At 45.6% G+C, this 22,056-nt stretch overlaps 3 protein-coding genes across 9 annotated transcripts in view; 2 read left to right on the forward strand and 1 right to left on the reverse strand.

Moving 5' to 3' along the window:
* Positions 1-7,205, forward strand: part of MTSS1 (MTSS I-BAR domain containing 1) — a 193,505-nt gene extending 186,300 nt beyond the window's left edge. For 4 of the 6 annotated variants that reach the window (XM_049854338.1, XM_049854337.1, XM_049854339.1 and 1 more), the window contains 4 exons: positions 106-300; positions 1,540-1,713; positions 2,067-2,229; positions 4,303-7,205. In XM_049854338.1, coding sequence (XP_049710295.1) covers positions 106-300; positions 1,540-1,713; positions 2,067-2,229; positions 4,303-5,003 — 1,233 coding nt within the window. In that variant the 3' untranslated portion in view covers positions 5,004-7,205. The remainder of the gene's footprint in view (positions 1-105; positions 301-1,539; positions 1,714-2,066; positions 2,230-4,302) is intronic. The other 2 variants (XM_049854342.1, XM_049854341.1) reach the window with 1 other exon arrangement.
* A 1,670-nt stretch (positions 7,206-8,875) lies between these two features.
* Positions 8,876-14,625, reverse strand: NDUFB9 (NADH:ubiquinone oxidoreductase subunit B9). Its single transcript, XM_049854356.1, has 4 exons — positions 14,477-14,625; positions 11,338-11,530; positions 10,620-10,733; positions 8,876-9,098 (listed from the first exon to the last, which is right to left on the reverse strand). Exons 1-4 carry the CDS (start codon positions 14,575-14,577, stop codon positions 8,967-8,969), a joined length of 540 nt encoding a protein of 179 aa, XP_049710313.1. The 5' UTR covers positions 14,578-14,625; the 3' UTR covers positions 8,876-8,966.
* A 70-nt stretch (positions 14,626-14,695) lies between these two features.
* TATDN1 (TatD DNase domain containing 1) overlaps positions 14,696-22,056 on the forward strand; it is a 34,607-nt gene continuing 27,246 nt past the window's right edge. For both annotated transcript variants that reach the window (XM_049854350.1, XM_049854349.1), the window contains exon 1: positions 14,696-14,746. In XM_049854350.1, the coding sequence (XP_049710307.1) occupies positions 14,725-14,746 (22 nt within the window). In that variant the 5' untranslated portion in view covers positions 14,696-14,724. The remainder of the gene's footprint in view (positions 14,747-22,056) is intronic.

Consider the following 22,056-nt stretch of genomic DNA (forward strand, 5'->3'; position numbering starts at 1 on the left):
CCAGGTTTCCCCTCCGTCGATCGTCAATGCCATCTCGTATCTCCGCACTCATCCTGTTATATTAATTTTTTTTCCTTTTTTTCCCCCCTTTTTGTTTGTTTCCAGTTGTCTAACGGGTTTTATCACTATAGTTTATCAAGTGAGTCCCATGTGGGACCCGTGGGTGCAGGTCTTTTCCCTCACTGCCTGCCTGCCTCCCGCCTGCTCCCTCGGGTCACCTCTGCCCACCTTCCAGACTACGCTCATTATTACACCATTGGGCCCGGCATGTTCCCGTCATCTCAGATCCCTAGCTGGAAGGTTTGTGTCTCTCCTCCCTCCTCCCTTCCCCCCTCCCTCCTCCTCTCCTATGCCCTGAGTCCTTCTTCTCTTCTGTCCCATGGTCCTCCCCCACCCCTTCCTTTCACTCTCTGCCTTCTTCCTCATAACACCTCTTCCTAAATGAATTCCCACTGAGGGGAAACCAAAAAGCAGCTGGTAGCTCCAAGATAGAAACTTCCACCTGGAGCTGAGATTGGGGAGCCTCCATTTGAGAAACATCAGTTACCCTCTGTGAGATGTGACATTGCAGAGACCAACAGTTCCAAGTCACAAAGGTCCAGTTCTGCTTGATTGAGATTACATCTGCTGGGCTTATCCCGCCCAGGGCCGTCAGGATTATCCAAGAGCCTGAAGGGGACTGGGAGGGCCTGTCCTCCCCTTTCCTGTTCCTCAAACTTTTTCCTAATGAGTCCCTTTCTGGGCTATGGTAACAGAATTATAGCCCAAAATATGTTTTGGATGATTGTGTTATCATAAAAGCACATGGAGATTTTATTCCTAGTCCTGATTGTTTTGTATGAAAAGTTGTAAATTTATTTCCTAGTAAGTTCACCTGATGCTCCAGGGAGATATTCTGCTTTGAGACGAGGACCCTTGTTTGAGGAGTAGGCCCATAGGTGGCCACCATTTTGCTAGGTCTTGACTTCATCCCTTACAGGTTTCGTGGACCCCTCAGACTCCTCCAGTCTTTCTGTTGACCCTGGGCACACCTCTCCTTTCTTTCTGAGGACTTTAGAGATCACAGATCTTGAGTGCCCTTTGGGCCCTTTCCAGGGAGTGAAAGAGTCGACCTTAGGGAGGGTGGCCACTCCACTAAAGTGCAGTTATTTTAAAGGAGAGCTGGCTGCTTCAGACAGAAGAGATGGCCTGGCCCCTGGGAACGTGGTCTCTCCTGGCTGGTGCCCTTAGCGTATGTTGATCAGCTGTTAGGTGGCTGTTAAAACGAGAGTCTTTCACAGGCTTCCTGCCTGGTTGCTGAGGGTTTTGATCTGATAGGAGAAAAAGGGAGATACCCAGGGGCTCCCAAGGGTTCTCAACTTCCTGTCTTTTAGAGCCGGGTGAGGCCATAGAGAAGGGGCTGCAGGCTTGCCCCAGGCTAGGCTTTCCCCTAAGGGGACCAGCTGTGCTCTGTGGGCAGTCTAGAGGGGAGCTGCAGCCCTCCACAGAGACAGAGGCCCCGGCCCCTCCTGGCCTCCCTGACCCCACTGTTCTACTTAGGACTGGGCTAAGCCTGGGCCCTATGACCAGCCTCTGGTGAACACCCTGCAGCGCCGCAAAGAGAAGCGGGAGCCAGAGCCCCCCGGAGGAGGACCCGCTGCCACAGGTGGCGCACCTGCAGCCACCGAGGAGGCCCAGAGGCCACGGAGCATGACCGTGTCAGCTGCCAACAGGGTGACGCTCTTGTTTTCTGTAGCTGGTTGGACCTAATTAGGTCTGGCTGGTGGTTGGGCCTTGCAGTGGGAGGGAGCTGGGCTCCATCTATTCTACTCCTTGCTCTATAGCATTTAGAAGACCCATGGGGAACAAACAGCCTTGTGTGGCAGTCAGACACATAGAACTCTCTAGAGCCTGGTGGGACCCAAGCAGGTCAATAGCCTCGAGGGCCCACAGATGTGTAGTGTTCATGGGAGCAGGATGTTGAGGTCCCACCAGAAGAGGGGTGTGGAAAGACTCTGGGATACCAGACGGGGGATTTCATGGCCCTGGTGGCTTGTCTGTGCCTCTCTCTTTCCTCTAACCTGCAGCCTGGTGAGGAGATGGAGGCCTGTGAGGAACTGGCCCTGGCCCTGACACGGGGCCTCCAGCTGGACACACAGAGGAGCAGCCGGGACTCACTGCAGTGCTCCAGTGGCTACAGCACCCAGACGACCACCCCGTGCTGCTCGGAGGATACCATCCCCTCCCAAGGTAGGTGGCCGCTTGGGGGTCACAGTTGGGCTTTCTGAGCAGCACCAGCTGAGGAGGAGGGGTGGTCCTCCCTGCAGGGAGGTGACCAAATTGTCAGGGCATTTTATTTATTTTTAAAAATTATATTTTCATTCATTCATATTTATTGATTTTTATTATTAAAATATTTTTATTTTTAAAATTTTTAACTTTTAAAAAAATTGTAGTAAAAATAATATATAACAAAAACATTTGCCAATCTAGCAGTTTTTACATGTACAATGCAGTGACATGGATTTATGTTCACCATGTCAGGCAACCATCACGGCTCTCCTTTTCCCAGTTACTCCACCACCATTAAGAGAACCTTAGTGCCCCTAAGCAGTGGCTTCTTCTCTCTCCCTTCCTGCCAACCCTGGAAACTACTAATAAGCTTTGGTCTCTCTAAACAAACAAACAAAAAAACTCATTGCTGTTGAGTTGATTCCGACTCATAGCGACCCTATAGGACAGAATAGAACTGCCCCATAGGGCTTCCAAGGAGCGGCTGGTGGATTTGAAGTGTCGACCTTTTGGTTAGTAGCTGAGCCCTTAATCACTGTGCCACCATACATTGGCCTATTTTATTTAAGTGCGATCATACACTCTCTGTCCTTTTGTGACTGACTTATTTCACTCAGCATAATGCAGACAGTGCATTTTAATCACAGCCTAAGCCCTGGCTGGCAGATGGACTTCAGAATTCTTTGCGCCATCTGGGGGTCCTTTGAAGAATTTATCTGTAGTTGTCAGGTGTTGCAGTATCAGGAGGTGACCTGGACTTAAGCAACTTTTCTCCTTTCCCACCATCAGGATATATGGTGGTCCTGGATTTGAACTGAGATACATGCTGTTAATGACCATAGCTTCATTATTTTTTAGCAGGTTGTACCAAGCACTTTATTTTTATTATCCTATTTAATCTTCACAACCACTTATGGGATAAATATTTTTTATCTCCCATCTTACACATGGGGAAACTGAGGCTCAGTAACTTGCCCAAATTCGTGCAATAAATAAGTAGCAGAGCTGGAGTTGGAACCTAAGGTCTGTTAGTGTCCAAAGCTCAAGCTCTTACCTATTCCAACCAAATCTTCTGTCGAACCGGCCTCCCTCGACCTCATCCCCAATACACACACAAGCCAGGCAAGATGAAGATCTAACAGCTGGATTAGATCTTACAGTTGACCAAAAGCTATTTGTAATTCATCAAAAACGCTAAGATAGTTGTTTCAACAGGGTGTGTGTGTGTGTGTGATTGTGCTCCCCCTGGAGACAATTTGGTTGTCACAGCTGGAGGGGAGAGGGTTGTTCGTGGTATCTAGCGTGTAGAGACCAGGGATGCTACTAAACATCCTACAGTGTACAAGATAGCCCCCACAACAAAGAATTCTCCAACCCAGCACGTCACTAATGCTGCTGTTGAGAACGTTGGTCTTAGATGTTTAATCCGGAAGCTTCTTCCTTCTGCCGTGGGGTCGGCATTATGCTGAGCAGGTAAGCACGGGTTGCTGACAGAATCTATTTTCATAGGTTGCATTTATTTCTTGCCAGGAGTTCCTTTTCTTTTTCTAGCCTTTGCCTCACCAATTAATTATCAGGCCCCTGAGAGGCTGATTGAGTTTGTTTCTCATGTCGAATTCTGGACTGGAGGGTCTGTAGAATGTCTTTTTCATCCCCCTTTCTCCGCCCAGAGAATCTCAGAAATAGGTCTGCTGGAGCCAGGCACTTTTACCATCTGCATGCTCACCGGTATTTGAGGGCCTCCTATGTGCAGCACTGTTCTAGGTGCTGGGGGTAGATCAGTGAGCAGAGCAAAGATCCTGCTAGGGACCTCTTCCTTGGGGAGGCCTTTCTAAGGCTTGCACAGAAATCGAGGGTGGGCTTGGAATGAGAATGTGGGTGAAATCCCCTGCCTCTTGGGCTCTTCCAGTCGGAATTGACTGGATGGCAACGGGTTTGGTTTTGGTTTGCTTGGGCTGTTTGCCCTTAACACAAAAGAATCTGAAAGTAAAGCTGCAGCTTTGGATATTTCTAATCAAAACCTATCATCAGTTTCAGATTACGATTATTTCTCTGTAAGTGGAGACCAGGAAGCTGATCAGCAGGAGTTTGACAAATCCTCCACCATCCCAAGGAATAGCGACATCAGCCAGTCCTACCGACGGATGTTCCAAGCCAAGCGCCCGGCCTCCACCGCTGGCCTCCCCACCACCCTTGGACCTGCTGTGGTCACCCCGGGTGTTGCAACCATCCGCCGGACCCCTTCCACCAAGCCTTCCGTCCGCCGCGGAACCATCGGAGCTGGTCCCATCCCCATCAAGACCCCCGTAATCCCTGTGAAGACCCCAACCGTCCCAGACCTCCGCGGGGTGCTGCCAGCCCCTCCGGATGGGCCAGAGGAGCGGGGTGAGCACAGCCCTGAGTCACCATCTGTGGGGGAGAGCCCCCAGGGTGTCACCAGCATGCCCTCCTCCACGTGGAGCGGCCAGGCGTCTGTCAACCCTCCACTTCCAGGCCCAAAGTCGAGTATTCCTGAGGAGCACAGACAGGCGATTCCAGAAAGCGAGGCCGAAGACCAGGAACGGGAGCCCTCAAGTGCCACGGCCTCCCCAGGCCAGATTCCAGAGAATGAGCCTGCAGACCTGAGCCCTCGAGACACCCCACAAGGAGAAGACATGCTGAACGCCATCCGAAGGGGCGTGAAGCTGAAGAAGACCATGACCAATGACCGCTCGGCCCCTCGCCTCTCCTAGGCTCTCTTAGGCTCACCAGAAATGCTGCCGGGGTGGGGGGCGGAGGGTTGGGGAACAAACTGTCTAATTAATAACACCTAATTTGTCTTGATCCATTCCAGTCTGTAACCCAACAAAAGATTTTGTAGGCAATTCAGAATACAGCTTTTTTCAAAATACTCCACACCTTTAGATAAAAATGGAAAGCAACATATGTAACTGACATAATCTTGATCTTTTAATTTGTAAATATTGAGTTTTCTTTCTGCACATTTTAATCTTAGTTTTCCCTTTTGATTTTTCTGAAGGTGCCAAATTCCATTTAACTTTTTTATAAGTCTTTGTAAAATTTTAAATGCATAAGGGGGGGTTGGGACAGGGGAACCACAAAGTAGTTAACTTCAGCAAGAGGATTACTGTACTCTTCTCTTTCAATCCTTTTTTCCTTTCTTTTACCGCAAGCTTTTGTAGATGCATCGTAATAGTCTGGCTTAGAAGCGAATTCAAGTTATTTTACTGTACAAACAAAATGGATAAGGGGAAAAAAAAACCCTCATTTAAATATACTCTGTTCTGGGTCAGAGAGGCAGGAGGAACTACTGATGAGCAATATTCAGAATAAAGTAAATCTAGAAATGGTAGACGGTTGGGACTGGGGGGAGGGCCGTGGAGGGACACGCTGGCAACATAGCCGATCCTGTTACATTTAAGAGTAGCCTCGTAGGTTGAATTTCTAGTAGCTTCATGGTAATTGCATCCGAATAAGCCATACTGGATTGCAGTGTCTGTTTCTGTAGGGTGTTATAAGGACTTCTTTCTCCCACGATTCCTGACTGCACACAGCACCCACCTCCAGTCCCGTGCATGCTGCTGCCACTGGGTAGACGTAGAATCCCCCACTTTAGTTTCTTTACTCTTGTACTCGCTTTTATTGAATCCAAATACATCCAAAAAAGTAAGGCAGTTTTAAAAAATGTGAAAACATTTTAAAACGATAGCAGGGAATTCTTAGATACAGCAAATGCCTTTTACTTAACTGTGCCCAGCAGGCTGGGCACGTTGAAAAGCCCAAATATTTTGAAAAAACTCGAGTGGATTTTACAGGGGTAACCAGCTTGGAGTCTAGCAACTTGCCAATGTGTTTAACAATCTGGGGGCTTGTTTTTCTTCTCTTCTTTTAAAGAAATCAGTTAGTTGGCTTTATACTAAACAGTGACGAGAGAATTTATCGTCACTGGGAATCTGACGGTCCCTTTTTTGGTATTCTAGGTCAAAATGGTTTTTGGAATGGATTTATGTCTTGTCTTCTTAAAATGAAACTTGTTTGTTATAGTATCCATCTCCTAAAGCCAACAGAGATTTGTAGACTTAAAGGGATCAATCACATTTGAAGATGACAGTGTTAGCATAGTCAGGTCCTATGAAAGTGCCCATTTGTAATCTTAGTGCTCAAATCTTGGTGAGCCCCAGAGACTCTGCAGCTGTCTGTTGGCTCTGATCTTCAATTACATAATCTTATGCTTTAATACCTAACCACTGGATGTGAGAATAACATACCTGTACAGTCATCGTTCCTTCTATTAACATGAACACTTGCTGGGACTGCTCAAGGACATTTTATGTTATGGCTTTAAAGCAAAGGCATGATTATTAGAAACTACTTAAGCTTCTTTTTCTTTGAAAAACAAGCTCCTTTTACGGAATATAAGCGATAGTAGTGCCTGTGGTTTAGCCCACCAATCTTGACGACTAAAAGCAGCTGATGCGCTGTGCAGATGATGCTCGGGATGGTTTTTGCAGACACAGAGATCACTGCAAGGTAACGACAATAGATAAAAGTGGTATTTTAAACCTTTGGAATAAATGGATGTAACTGTACTTGGGTACAGCTTTTCACTTGTTTAGTTTTTAAACGTTAGTATAATCTGAATAAATTTAATATAAAATGTTGCCAAATTCCATGTAGAAAGGATGTGACAAAACACCTTGGGTAGTTCTGTTTGTGTTTTTGCATATTGTAAAAGCAGTGTCACAGCTAAAAATAAATGGTTTCTAAAGGTAAATTATTGTGGTTTAGTTGCTAGTTTGTACTGAGAGTTGACCTCTCCCTGTGCAGTTTTTTGTTCCAAACTTGTATAAATAACAATTGTGTAATGTGTCTCCCTTCTACATTGTAACAATTGCTTCAGCCTACATTATAAATAAAGAACCACTAGGAAAAAAGAAAACAAGTCCTATATTTTCAAGTCTTATTAAAATTCTCTGAGGTCTTAGCCAAATGTTAGAAGGTGGACTGAAACTAAAGTGAACTTCAGATTCCTCTCTTGGCAGAGACAGAACATTATTTCTGTGATGGTTATGAACTCGAAGAACACTAGTTGCCTGAACTGATTCTCTGAAAACAGTTCCAGCGAGTTACCTGGAACGAAGAGGTGTTTCTGATTGAGTTTTAAAAATCACATTACCTTTTAAAGAAACCTCAACGAACACTTAAGAGTTCTGTCATACCCTCACTGTCTTAGTTACCTAGTGCTGCTGTAACAGAAATACCACAAGTGGATGGCTGTAACAAAGAAAAGTTCTCAGTCTAGTAGGTTACGAGTCCAAATTCCAGGCATTGGCTCTGGAGGAAGGTCCTTTTCATCAGTCTTCCCCCGGACTAAAAGCTTGTCTGGGTCCCAGGGCAAGCTTTGCTCCCAGCGCTGCTTTCTTGGTGGTATGAGGTCGCCCACTCTGCTCGCTTCCCTATATCTCTCATAAAAAGTAGTACAGACCACACTCCAGGCAAACTCCCTTTACACTGGCTCAGGGATGTGAACTTAGTAAGGGTGTTCCATCCCACCCTAATCCTCCTTAACATAATTTAATCTTGCATCATGAACCACCGGCAACTTAACAACACACAGGAAAATAATATCAATCACAAAATGGAGGGCAACACCACAACACCGGGAATCATGGTGTAAGTTGACACATATTTTGGGGGGACACAGCTCAATCCATGACACTCACCTTTTAGTCTTCAGACAACCCAAACTACAGTAAAAAAGCAAGAGGGGGGAACCCACACCCACTGCTGTCGAGTTGATTCTGACTCACGGCAACCTTATGGGAGACAGAACTACCCCATAGGGTTTCCAAGGAGCAGCTGATAGATTCCAACTGCCACCCTTTTGGTTAGCAGCCTGAGCTCTTTACCACTGCACCACCAGGGCTCCCAAGGGGAAAACTGCATCCAAAATAAGTCACAAACCTGTTTCATCCCAGCCTGGACCCTTTAACCTTGGCCATCAGACCTTCACCTGAGACTCCATAAACCCTATGCTTTTCACCGAATATGTGCTACTTAAGGAGAGCTGTCCTTTAATAAGAATTAAATTTCACTAGTGGAATCTTGACCAAAAATTTTGATAGACTGAAGATTTAAAATAGCACAAAGGTACAGTAAAACCAGCAAAAGCCAGAACCTATGTAAGGCAGAAACATGTCAGAGGAGGAAAACTATCTTCCACTAATAGAGATAGAAAAGCTGTAAGACCGCATCCTGTCAAAGTCAGGAAACTTTTGGGACTGGAAAAACGAGGTAGTTCTAGGCAGTTCCGGCTCTCACAGGCTTCTCTGTATTTTAAATCTTCAGAATTAACATACTTTCTCTGCTTTGTATTCCTCCCAATCCTGACAGCCTACAGTTTGTTCACCTCAGTCTTCCAAGCCAGTCAGAGTCTGATTCTGCTGCAATTTTTCTTTACCGATAACATCAAACAATTTGTTGAGGAAGAAAGGCACACACTGCTTGAATGACTACACACCATCTTCTTTATGTGTACAATGACAATGGCACAATAACTTGGCATCACGTTAATCCTCAGACAGAAGACATCAGTCATACCGGACCATGTTTGGTTATTTTTATTAGGGCAAGTGCATACAGTCTGTAACTGATTTCACTTGCAAACGTGAACAGCGAGGTGTCTTCCTCTCTCTTTACATGGGATACTCCCGGGGCCTGGTCACAATGTGCCACCATAGTGGAGGCAAATCACCTGCCTTTCGAGCAGGAGGCAAAGCTTCAGTCTTAGGACCACCAGGTGGGGTTTCCTCCTGCAGCTGCTTAACCTAGAAGGAGATGGGGAAGAAACAATTGCAAAAGGAGTCTAATTCTTTGTAAAATCTGCCTGCTACAGTGAAAAGGGTCTACTCTGTCTCATATTACGTACTATCTGATCCTCACTAATGAAATGTGTTTATACATACCTGCATTTTTCGTACCTACGTTTTTATTCAGATAGAAAAACTTGTTAAAACATTTTTCTATTCTTAAAATGGCAAAGCTGAAAACAAACTCCCCTTCCCCTTTTATTCATTAAGCAAAACCATGGCAATCACCATCCAATTCCACTTGTCATGGCCCACACCTGTCTCTAGAAAAACACAGAACCGGCTCGACAGCACCTAACAACAATAACAATCTCAGCTAAGTGCTCTCCGAAAGCACCATTAAAAAAACCTTGGTTCGTATACTGGCATGCTGACTTCAAAGGTCCCCAAACAGCAACCAAAATGAGAAATAACATGAAATCCTATTTAAAATATGTACTCAGTCCTTTCTAGTGCTCCCAACTGCCCCCGTTCTAGAGATCTCCATGATTAACATAAGGCTCTCGGAACAGAGGGGATGGAAGAGACTCACTTCCAAGTCCCCTTTTCCAGAGGGAGTTCCAGAGTTTTCTGAAACTCCCTCTGGAAAAGTCAGTTCTGTGTTGTGGCTGACCTGGACCTCCAAACACGTGTGCTGAGTTACCATGGTGATTGCTGCAGATGAATGTGCTACTCAAATATATACCTCCAACTTCTAAATGCTGGGACACTTCTTATAAAACACTGCCCTCCTTGGCCACAACGACATTCCTTCCACTCCACCTTGTCCAAGGATTTCCAACACTCAACCACCTGGACCTTATCACCAGAACCAGCACATCTTTCAAAATCACGAATTCCAATGTCCCACCATGCAACCACCACCTCCCCTTCCAGCTCACTTGCTCAAATGCCCCCTTGAAAATAATTCTTGAAATTTCATAGACAACAAATCCACTGATCTCCCACCCACTCGACCTGCTCTCTCCCCATCAGTCTCCACTGTCTTCACTTCCCTTCTTTATCCAGCTTGGATTCATTCCATCATGACAATCATTCCCTTTTCAATAATGAGTCCCTTGCCACTCTCTGTGCACAATGGGCAAACCACGCCACCTACCTTCTACCTGCACCTGTGTAGCTTAGTATTGCTAAAGGGGGGGGGGGGCAACACTGAACCAAATTGTTGTCATAACAGTTTCTAACTTCAAATGGGCCTTCACCACCTCCTGACAAGCCTCCTACTCTCCAGTAAGCTCCTCCTCTCCCCACGGGGATCACACCTTTTCCATATTCCCCCAACATGCTGCACCTAACCTACTTCTCAACATTTATTTCACCAAGAAAAAAGAAGGCATCACACAGAAATCTGTCATCTTTCTGTCACCAAAACTGCTAACCGAAATAAGATCCCCTCGGGATCCCACGCCCTCATCTCAGAAACGTTCCTCCTTTACCTCTTGTGTCTTCTCAACATGGCAAAATGCTAGCCAGACTCACCTCCCGCTCCCAGCTCTCCATGCGCAGTTTCTTCCACTGCTCTCTCTTGGCAAAGTAATCTGGGTACATCGCCTTCTCAGAAGGATGCCAGTCGTCTAAGCACCACTCAGGGACCTGCCAGGACAGGAAACCACAGCGTCATTCACTTACAATGTCACAGACAGGGCCTGCTCGGGAGACAGAAGGCAAAAATCAAGGTGCGCTTTGACAATCATGGCAAGTACCAGGCTGTCTCTGACACCAATCAATTAATGGTAGAGTTGACAAACAAGAAACCAAGGACAAAGGAGAATGCCTGAGAGTAAGGAGCTGTGGCTGGAAAACAGCAATAATGGCGGCGTTCCTCCCTGGCCTGCATTCTCTGAATAGCCAGAGGGACTTCAGGTTATTGCAAGTGTTACTTAAAAACCCTCCAGAATGCTAAGCACCAATCCAAAGTGGTTAAAGGTACAGAAATGTTATTTACCAAGTAACTTAGTGCTATGCTTTGCCAAAAAGGATACTGTAAGACTTTGGAGCTGAATTTAGAAAAAAAGTCTTAAAGACATCTAAGAGAGAAAGAAAACTGACAACTAAAAAAGAGTAGCTACAGCTCTCAAGCAAGAAATTGCCCAGCTGCCCCTAAAAGGGGAAGCAGTTTGTAAGGCTGAGGTTTGGGGCTGGAGAAACAAAGTCTGCTCTTAGACGGCAATCGCCGGCCACCGTAACCCTCACCTACCTTGTAGCACACGTATCTCTCATAGCAGGTGCCCCCAGGAGAATCGGGGAAGATATATGGCTGTGGGTGCTGACACTGCCAGAATTCCTCCTCCGCCTCCTTCAGCAGCTGCGTGGCCTTCACCATATTCTTTTCATTCTTATGCTCGTCAAACCGGGCTCTCATCAAACAAGCAAAGTACCGGTATTTATCCCTTAAACCAAAATGATTTTGGAGATTAGAAAGGTTATCTACTTGACTAGGCAGTATTACTGGCCGACTGTACTGCCACCAAAGCCTTCTGGATGTTGTGTAACTTCCCACCACCTTCCCTGACCCTGGAGTAGTAGCCACGTTATGACTGCTTCTTTGCAGCCCCCTAAACATCAGCAGATGCACCCTCTCTCCTTCAAAAAAGGAATGATGATCTAAACTAAAAATGAGAAGGAGAATTAGCAAAAGACAAAACCTACAGCCTGTGTAGAACTGTTCAACACTCATTAAATGATAACTTACTGAATCTCCTCCTACCTTGTGCTAGGCACTGTGCTAAATTCTGGAGATATGAAGATGAGTAAGGAGGGAGGTGCCACATGGTGGAAACAGTACTGCTCAAATGAGACAGGCCGGGGTTGAATCCTGACTCTGACACCAGCTGAACAACCTCAGGGAAGTTATGGTCAGGTTCTAGAAGAAACCATGGGCAGCCATCAGTTAGGAGGACCCAGCGGTAATCCAGGCCACTAATGATGAGGGCAGCCATGATGATGATGGACAGGAGACATTTAGACAAGTGGTGAGAGTAGGCTCTTCAGTCAAACCGCCTGGGCTTGCACCGTAGCTCTGCCTCTTACCAGCTTTGTAATCTGGGGCAAGTTACTGTCTCTAAGCCCTGACGTTCTCCTCTATAGTGTTAATAACAGTATATTTTAAGGTTATTGTAAACTCAATGAGTTAAAACAAATACTTCAGACAGTGTCTGGCTCATCGTAAATGGTCAATAATGTCAGCTACTAATATTATTATTTTGGAGAGAGAATTTACAAAAATCAGTGTCTAACACACAGTATAAGAGGCTGTGTGTTACTGGCAGAGGGTAAATAAGGAGTACTTGAGGGCAATTCTGAGGTTTCAAGTGAGTGACTCAATTGCCAGTACAGGCATTCCCAGGGTTAAGAATGTCCATCTTACAGACAACTGGCACTTGCCCTTCAATGTTACGTAAATTTGCCCTCACTTTGAAATGACTGGACCAACCCCTGGCAACAAACCCTTCATCGCAATTATCTTCACTTGCTGCACGTGCACCTTTTAAATCATTGAAAAGATTTCAAGCCTTTCCTTAGACTAAAACTAAAAACCAAACCCACTGCTGTCGAGTTGATTCCCACTCATAGCGACCCTACAGGACAGAGTAGAACTGCCCCATAGGGTTTTCCAGATTGTAATCTTTACGGAACCAGACTGCCACATCCTTCTCCTGCAGAGCAGCTGGTGGATTCAAACAGCTAACCTTTCAGTTAGCAGCCAAGCGCTTAACCACTGCGTAGTGAAAAAAGAATGAATTTGGTTTTAAAGAATTTAGAAAACCTGAGTTTCAGAGATCTGTAAATGATCGAACAAACAATTGGATACAGAGCTCTAGAGACAGACAGATGAGCATAGGTGGTAACTCAAGTCTTGGCATTGAACGAACCTGTCCAAAGTACACAAAGCAATTAACAGAAGGCCTAGCACGGAACCATGGAGAACAAACAGCCATGAGGGCAAATGGAGGAAGAAAACCACGCAAGGACTGAGAAAGGATGTCAGTGAGGCTAAAAACACCGAGTCGGTGTTGTCAAAGTTGTTATTTGCTGCTGAGTCCACACTGACTCATGGCAACCCCATGTGTGCAGAGTACAACTGCTGGATAGAGTTTTCAAGGCTGTGACCTTTTGGAAGCAGATCCTGCCAGGCCTGTCTTCCTAGGCACCTCTGGGTGGGTTTGAATTGCCAACCTTTCAGCTTACAGTTGAGCGCTTAACAGTTTGCACCACTCAGGGATTCCATCGTCACAGCAGCTACTCCTATCATTTCTTCCATGATTTTGGACTCAATATTCACAGCTGTAATTCAGCATTACCTAAATTCCTGATGGTTCTACTTCCTCCATCTCTATTAAAAAAAAAAAACCAAACCCATTGCCATCAAGTTGATTCTGACTCACAGCGACTCTATAGGACAGAGGAAAACTGCCCCATAGGGTTTCCAAGGAGCGCCTGGAGACTTCGAACTGCCAGTCTTTTGGTTAGCAGCTGTAGCTCTTAACCACTACGCCACCAGGGTTTCCCTCATCCCCGTAAGGTTGGTAATTCTCTATGTTATCTATGTTTATGTGTCCACCTTTCTCACTAATACAAAAACCGCCGCAGCCTGGAAAGCAGATTGACCTTTATTTGTTCAGCATTCAGCACAGAACCTGAATTACAAATTCTGTCGAATGAAGGAAAACTCAGGGAAGAAGCTAACAATCCTACACCTGTACCATCTTCCTGCCTAGCAAAGAGATGTATGCCGATTACTTCCCAATTACAAATATGCAATCTGCACCTCTTCCAGGCCTCCCCAGTTTTCCCTCATTGGAAGTTCTTCTCAGAAGCTCTTCCGCTGGCATAGCTTTTAGGATTCTGACAAGGGAATGGAGACCTGGCATTGACACACCTTGGGTTGTCACCCCACCTTGCAATGTATCTAAAAAAAACAAAAACCAAACTCGTTGCCTTCGAGTCAATTCCAACTCATAGCGACCCTACAGGACAGAGTAGAACTGCCCCACAGAGTTTTCACGGAGCACCTGGTGGATTCAAACTGCCGACCTATTGGTTAGCAGCCGTAGCTTTTAACCACTACGCCAATGTATCTCGGTCACGAAAATCTCTATGTTCTAAGACTAGTCTCAGATGGAGAGAGGGAAGAGAATCATGTTGACATGTCAACTCTTCCAAGGTCTCGCAGCTATAGGAGACGAAGCCTGGATTCGAACCCGGGTCTAAGGGCGAGCTACGTGGGGCTAGTCGCGGCCTGCTCATTCCGTCCCGGAGTCCTTGGCCGCCCGGTCCCCCGGGGCTTCTTAGCGTCCTCAGAATCCCCTCCCCAGGCCAGGGTTCCCCTCTCCCACCTGTGGAAGACCCAAGACTCGAGGTGGCGCAGCGCCCGCTTATAAAGCCGTAACACCTTCTGCTGGTGCGTCAGGTAAGCAGCCGAGCCGGACAACGCCATGACGGCGGGCTCACCTTCCGCTGCCGCGAGGGCTCCCGGGAAACCCGAGGCCTCTCTGTAGCCGGAGGGGCGGGGCGGGGAGACCGGAAGGGCAGGGCGATCGGCGGCCACTTCCGCTTCCGCCGGGGACGAGCCGGGGCAGCAGGCATGAGTCGCTTCAAGTTCGTCGGTAAGACGTGTTGTTTCCCGGTACCGGTACCTTTGTGTCCCGCCCTGGCTTCGCTCACCGCAGCTAGAGGGCGTAGAATTTGAGCTTCCGGGCTTTTTGAGGGTCGAAAGGGCCACTCGATGGAAGAGGGTGCGGGGTGGCATCTGTGTGCTGGCTCTGGATCTGGGTGCTTGGTTTCACGAGTGTGCTTATGAAAATTCACAAGCTGTACAATTATGATTTATGCTCCCTTCTACATGCGTGTTACATTCAGTAAGAAGAAAAAAGGATGTATCTCACGTGCACCTCCCTACCCTTTCTCCGTGGCCCAAAAGATGACGACTGCGAGGGGGCCGTTCGGTGCATTACAGTAATTCGTTCCTTCATGTCACAGTAACTGAATGCCTCCGGTGAGCCTGACGCCGGCCTAGGAGCACAGGGCACAAAGACCCGGGCCCTAATGTCCTTGCCATCATCATGTTGGGGAGAAACTGGAGAACACAAATGGGGGGAAATCCTGTTCTTGGCAAGTGCGGTAATCCATTCAGCATCGTGGAACAAGAGAGGGAATGTGATAGGGAGGTAGAGGGCTACAAATATTTTATACGAGGCACTTGGGGAATCTGGAGGACGTTGTGAGAACTAGGAGTGAAAGGGTAATTTGTCTCACTGAGGAGTTTTACTGTATATAGAGTGGAGCTGCATTGAGGGTCTTTGACATGGAGCATTCATTCACTAAGAGCCCCGGTGGCTCAATGGTTAAGAACGTGGCTGCTAACCAAAAGTTTGAATCCACCAGCCAGCTCCTTGGAAATCCTATGGGGCACTTGCACTCTGTCCTATAAGGTCGCTGTGAATTGGAATGGATGGCAATTTTTTTTTAATTCATTCACTAAGTTATTCAGTGCCAGTTATGTGCCAGGAACTGGACTGGGCTCTTTGGATACAGCAGTGGGTTGTTGTTGTGCCGTGGAGTCAATTTTAGACTCATAGCGACCCCATGTGACAGAGTAGAACTGCCCCCCTAGAATTTTCTAGGCTATAACCCACCAGCTGCTCCTCAGGAGGAAGATGTGGTGGTCTGCCTCCGTAAGGATTACAGTCTTGGGAATCCTATGGGGCAGTTCTACTCTGTCCTATAGGGTTGCTAAGGTCTGAATCAACGACAGTGGTTTTTTTTTTTTTTCAGTCTTTACAGGGAGCAGGTTGCCAGGCCCTTCTCCCCCAGAGCTGCTGAGTAAGTTAGAACCACCAGCCTTTCAGTTAGCAGCCGAATGCTTAACCATTGCACCACCAGGGCCCCCTTACAGCAGTGGGTAAAACTGGGTATAATCCTTGTGTTTATAGAGTTTCCAGTCACTTGAAGGTGGGAAATGACCGTGATCACATCTCTGCTTTATTAAGGCAATTCTGGTAGCTTAACGGGTGGAAAGGTGGGAGAAGCAGGGAAGCATTTCAGAGCTCGAACTAGGGCAGCGGAAAAGGGAGAGAGAATGGAAGAGATGATTACAGTCAGCTTAGCAGTTGAGGGTTTATGGGGGAAGGAAGGGAAGCAAGCAGCCAAAGAGGACCCAGGTTTGGGAGCATAGTATATATTAACCTAAGTATAAAGTGGAAGCAGGGCTGGTTTGGCAATGGGTCAGAGATGCAGGGAGCTCCATTTGGCTTGGGTTAGGTTACATTTGAGATTTTTATAAGACATCAAGGTGGAAATGTTTTGTTTACTGGGCAGTTGGAAATGTATGACACTCAGGAATGAGGATAGGATTATAGACTTAGGTCTGAGGGTTATTTTAAGTAGGATTTTTTCCAGAGATATTGTACTAAGTACTGTAAAACCATAATAAATCTAACGGTCTCTAAGTACAGTTAGTCTTCAGACTAGAAAGGTAAGACCTATGTACAGTCAAAGCAAACGCAAGGGAGAATGTATTAAGTGCCCAAGAAGAGGTTTCTCAGAAATGTTGTGGGCAAGCCTATGGAGGTCCTCAAGGTTTTAAGACACTGTCCAGGGTGTGTGGTCTCTCAGCCTCTCCACTCCAATTTGTGATATAATTGAGGGAGGAGATAGGATACAGCCATGAAACACCCCACAAAGAAAGAACAACTGTTTTTCTGAAGTATATATTTGTAACATAGAACTAAATTCCTGCCTCTAGTCATGTCTCCTTAAACCCATCCTGCGCGTAGCCTCCAAACCAAAACCAAACTCATTGCCATCCAGTAGATTCCGACTCACAGCGACCCTGTAGGACAGAGTAGAACTGCCCCACAGGGTTTCCAAGGAGCAGCTGGTGGATTTGAACTGCCATCCTTTTGCTTAGCAGCTGAGCTCTTAACCACTACGCCACCAGGGCTCCTACATAGCCTCCAAAGTACAAATCAACTATAGTAAAACCTCTGAAAGCTGGAACCTATATAAGACGAACCCCTGTCAGAGAAGGAAAACTCAAATATCTTCCACTAATAGAGAGCTATAGGAAAGTGGTAAGACTGCATCCTGTCAAAGGCAGAAAATTTCCAAGACTGGGAAAAATAAGGCAGTCCCATCTCACAGGTTTCACTGTACATTTTTGTTTTAAAATGAGTTCCCCTTCACAGGATAGTTGGAGGTTTGCGCTTAGCCTAGACCCCTCTGCCTCAGGCGCCCTTCTCTGATCTCCCCTCCGGGCAGCCCGGCCTCCCCTTGTTTGCAGTGGTACCAGATGATCAGTATGAGAATGCGTTCAATCCAACTGATGCTCATTAACATTTCCATTCTTTTTCTCTATGTGGAATTTTTTACAGTCTATTCCCCAACTGAGTGTCATGTATAAACTCTCCCACTTTCAAAAATGCTTTTAGCTCCAACTATTATATACTAAAACCTATACTGCAGTGATCCTAATTTAGACTGCAAAATACACTTAGAAACAATGTCAATGCAAGAAGAAAATACAAAATACTGGCAAGCAACAATGAGAAAAAAAATACATCATATTCTAAGCCCCCAGAATACTACAAGTACCAAGAGTCATGATACCTCACAGTCTCCTTCCAGACCTGAAGCATGCCAAGACACCAAACCGAACATACTCTTTTGCAGTCTGCTTTCAGTCACCACCTCCACCCTTCCATTTCAGTAAATTTCATCTTAACTAATACCAAGGCCATACTCAAATTTTTCTAGTCTTTTACAGCTGGTCATGTCTAAAACAGGAACCGCTCCAGTGCCACACATCTGGTTGTCCCTTAAGTGTTTTAATTCTAGCAGAGGAGCTGACAAACTTTTTCTTTAAAGGGTCAGGCAGCCGATATGTTAGGCTGTGCGGCCATCTGACCTCTCGCAGCTATGCTGTGGTCATACGAAGGCAGCCACGGATGGTATGCAGGCAAGTGGACACGGCTGTGTTCCAGTGAAACTCTAACCGGTTGCTGCGGCGTCGACTCCGGCTCATGGTGAGCCCATTTGTGTCCAAGTAGAACTGTACTCCACAGGGTTTTTCATGGTTGCTTTTTTGGAAATAGATTGCCAGGCCTTTCTTCCAGAGCACTTATGGGTGGATTCGAACCTCCAACCTTTTGGTTAGCAATAAACTACAGGAGTGAAATTTGAATATTTTGTAATTCTCATGTGTCATGAAGCATTATTTTTTTATTTTTATTTTTTTAGCCACTTAGAAATGTAAAATTTGGCCCCCAGGCCATAGTTTGTCAGCCGCTTGATCTGGGACGTTCCCTTTTTCATGGCACTGACTTATTGAAGCAACTGGTGATTGCCCCACAGAACATCCTTTCTTCTGGATTTGTTTGTTACGTGGTGTGTCATTTAGCTTGCTCTTCAATCGTCTGTATTTCCTGTAAACTTGAAGCTATATCTAAAAGCTAAGAGAATCAAAAACAATTTTAAATGCGCTGTTTGTGGTCCCTTTGCATCCCTAGATCACAAGTGACAATTGTATGACATGATCACTGAGCCAGACGGCGAGGCTTCAGTTTGGAGACGTGTTTTTCTCTTGATTGCAATTATTTTGAAAAATCAAACTTGTTAGTACTTGAAGTAGTTTTTACCTGTAAAGCAGTAGTGTTTTTAAACCCAGGTATTTAAAGACAAAAAATGAATGGGAAAGAAACATTGCTGATTTGTATAAGGTGACTTGCCACTGAATAGATGAATTCCTTGATTTTTTTCCCCCTAATCAAAAGTAGTAATTTTCTACTTTGTCCTTTTTTTTCCTTCCTGTCATTCCCTCCCATGCCCATCTCCCACAGCTGTGTACTGTCTTTGGCTGGAACTGGATAGAAATTGGTTTTCGTGTAATACTTGTTTACTTTTTTGTGAGTTTATTACTAATAGAGATACTTCCAATAAAAAAATAAAAACACTTCCAATAGGACCTGTTAATTTAGAAGATAGCTATCTCTTATCGCAGATCAGAACAAGTTAAATAGGATTTTGACTGGCTTTATTTCTGTGATTACATCATGCATGAGTCTTATACACAAAACAGATGAACTCACATTTGACTGATGATGCAGTCTTGGATTGAGAGAGTTAACCCTATTGACTAACACCATTTGCTGTTGGTATGTTACAGTATTTGAGCTGCCTCTGTCCTTTGATGAATAGGCTGCTTCACTTAAGCCATGAGGTTTGGTGGTATCGTTTTTTATGATTTTTAATTTGAAGAAAAGCCTTCACATTCGTTTTCTGATTTGAGCCACCATTTCCTCCCTGGGAACAGAGATTATACCGTGAGGAATTAAACTCCAAAAGGCCTAGTGATTTGCCAAAGATCATTCAACTGATAAGTAAACAGAGCCAGGAATTCTGACTCCAGAGCCCATTCCCTTTCCATTCTTTTGTATATAATTGCACTTCCCCCATTTTATTGTATTTTTGGAACTTGCTCACAATTGAACACTTTTGATCAATTTGGACTTTTTTATGATCCCTTATATTGACTTGCAAGTTATCTTGATCACCCTGCAGATATTTGCAGGTGAGTGAATGGGTGGAGAAGTAGAATGGTTGATATCCAAGAGCCGTGCAGTACAGGAGAGGGAAGAACTGCTTCGAGGAAAAGGAAACAACCACAGATTACACAGACTCCGAGAAAAGAAGATACCACCAAACCTCACGGCTTAGGTGAGGCAGCCTATTCATCAAAGGATAGAGGCGGCTCTGATACCTAACTGGCTGAGGAATATGCTCCAGGCAAATCATAATGTCAGCAAGAGGGATTTCTTACAAAAAGGAAGAAATTGGTGGCTAGACCAACTCCGTGCAGGGTACCCTAAAGCTCAGGATTCACCGGGGCCCAAAGTTGAACGTAGAACATTAAGTCCACTGTGACTTGGCCTGAAGGACTGACCCACATCAGGAAGACAGTTCTAGGAGGCAGTGATATCACCAGGAATTGGCTTCAACCAGTATCTCCCTCAAGGTAGACACTAAGAATGATTTAGCACCCATGCCAGTTAGGGTTGAGGCAAGGACCAGGGATGGCTTCAGAAACTGAGCCTCAAAGCTGGTCTTCCATTCGCTTTTAAAATTAGGATCCTAAGGGTGAGAAAGGTTGCACAGCTCAAAGAATGTAATCAGTGCCACTGAATTGTACATGCAGAAACTGTTGATGTGTGTTCTGTGTATACTCTCAACAACAAAAATAAAAACATAAAAAAATTTTATACTGATTACATGTTGAAATGATAATATTTTGGATATACTGGGTTAAATAAAATACTAAAATAAAATTAGGGTTGTAAATGCTTACTTGTTGCATTTGCTTGCTTTTTGGTTACACTTGTTTTCCAGTAAAAGGTTGCTTTGCGAACATTCTAATCTCATTGCTGAACAAAGGGGAAATGGGCTCGAGAGATAACACCGTTTATGGGGTGCTGATGATGACCAGTGTCGGGAGACGGTAGACTGCACCCCGGGGTGGCGGGGGGGGGGTGATTATTTTAGGCAGAAAGGCCTCTCCTCTGCATGGGTTTCCTTTTTCCATCTGCCCCTTTCTCTAAAGTCCTTACTTGTAAGGAAACGAAAGGGTGAATTCTTCTCATCTGGGCTATTCCACCAAACCCCAGCATTGCATTTGGAGTATTAAATGATGTTTGTATGTTAATAGCCCTCTGAAAGGGGACCAGTTGTGACTTCGTCCTCCCATTCGTCTCTGTTGACATGTATGCTGTCACCCAAATATGCTTTGCAGTGTTCTGTGTTTGTGCCTTTCTCTTGCTGTTTCAAATGCCTGGAATACTCTCTCCACCATTTCTTATATAATCCAAGCTCCCACTCATCTTTCAAGGTCTGTTTTAATGTTGGAGCAGCACATCCCTGAGGGCAGCTTGGAGAAAATGGTGAGAATATACCAAGGAGAAGCTGCAACTTGACATAAATAACGAAGGGTCGGTTGGTAGGCAGCTGCCCTTCTCCTCCCGCTCCCCCGTTCTTCTAGTGCTAAAAGCTAAAGGGTGTGTTTTAAATAGGGGAGGCCTTTTTATTGCCTATGACCATCACATTCTGGCTTCACGGTTCATTATTCCCTTTGTCCCCTATACTTGAGAGCAGATTTATCAGGAGCTGCGCTTGATTTTGAGGGCCAGATAATTCTTAACTGTGGGAGACTATCTTGTGCGTTGCAGGATATTTAGCAGCGTCCAGGAGCCCTGGTTGCACAACGCTTAAGCACTCAGCTGCTAACCAAAAGGTTGACAGTTCGAACCCACCTAGCCACTCCATGGAAGAAAGACCTGACGATCTGCTCCCATAAAGTTGACAGTTTAGAAAACCCTATGGGGTGGATCTACTCTGTCACGTGGTCACTGTGAGTCAGAATCAACTTGATGACAACCAGCAACAACATGGCCTCTACCCACTAGATGTCAGTAGCACTCCCCTCAGTTGTGACAACCAAAAATGTCTTCAGACACAAGTCAGGGTGGGGAGAGGTGGGAGGTACCAAGGTGGAGGGAGATGCTGTCTGTGCTGTAGACGTGAAGACTCGTACGGTCTTTTAGATAAAGTATGTGCCTACCCATACTGTATGTAGAATGCTGCTCCTCTGTGCTCCCATGCAGTTAATCACTTACAGACATGTCGTACACAGAGCTCCTGCTACGTGCCAACCATTATGCTAGGTTCTAGGGATATGACTAGAAAAAGGCAAACATGGTTTCTTGCCTCGTGGTGCTTACAGCCTAGCTTATTATCTGTGGCCATCTGTAGTTCCCATTTAGACCATAATCTCTGGAGGGCAGGCACCAAGTGTTGGGGCTTATTCATGTCCATGTACCCTAACTTCTGACATAGCATTTGGTACAGAGTTGGTCTTCATGAGTACTTG

Source organism: Elephas maximus, chromosome 15 (assembly GCF_024166365.1).
Source record: "Elephas maximus indicus isolate mEleMax1 chromosome 15, mEleMax1 primary haplotype, whole genome shotgun sequence".
Lineage (NCBI taxonomy): Eukaryota > Metazoa > Chordata > Mammalia > Proboscidea > Elephantidae > Elephas > Elephas maximus.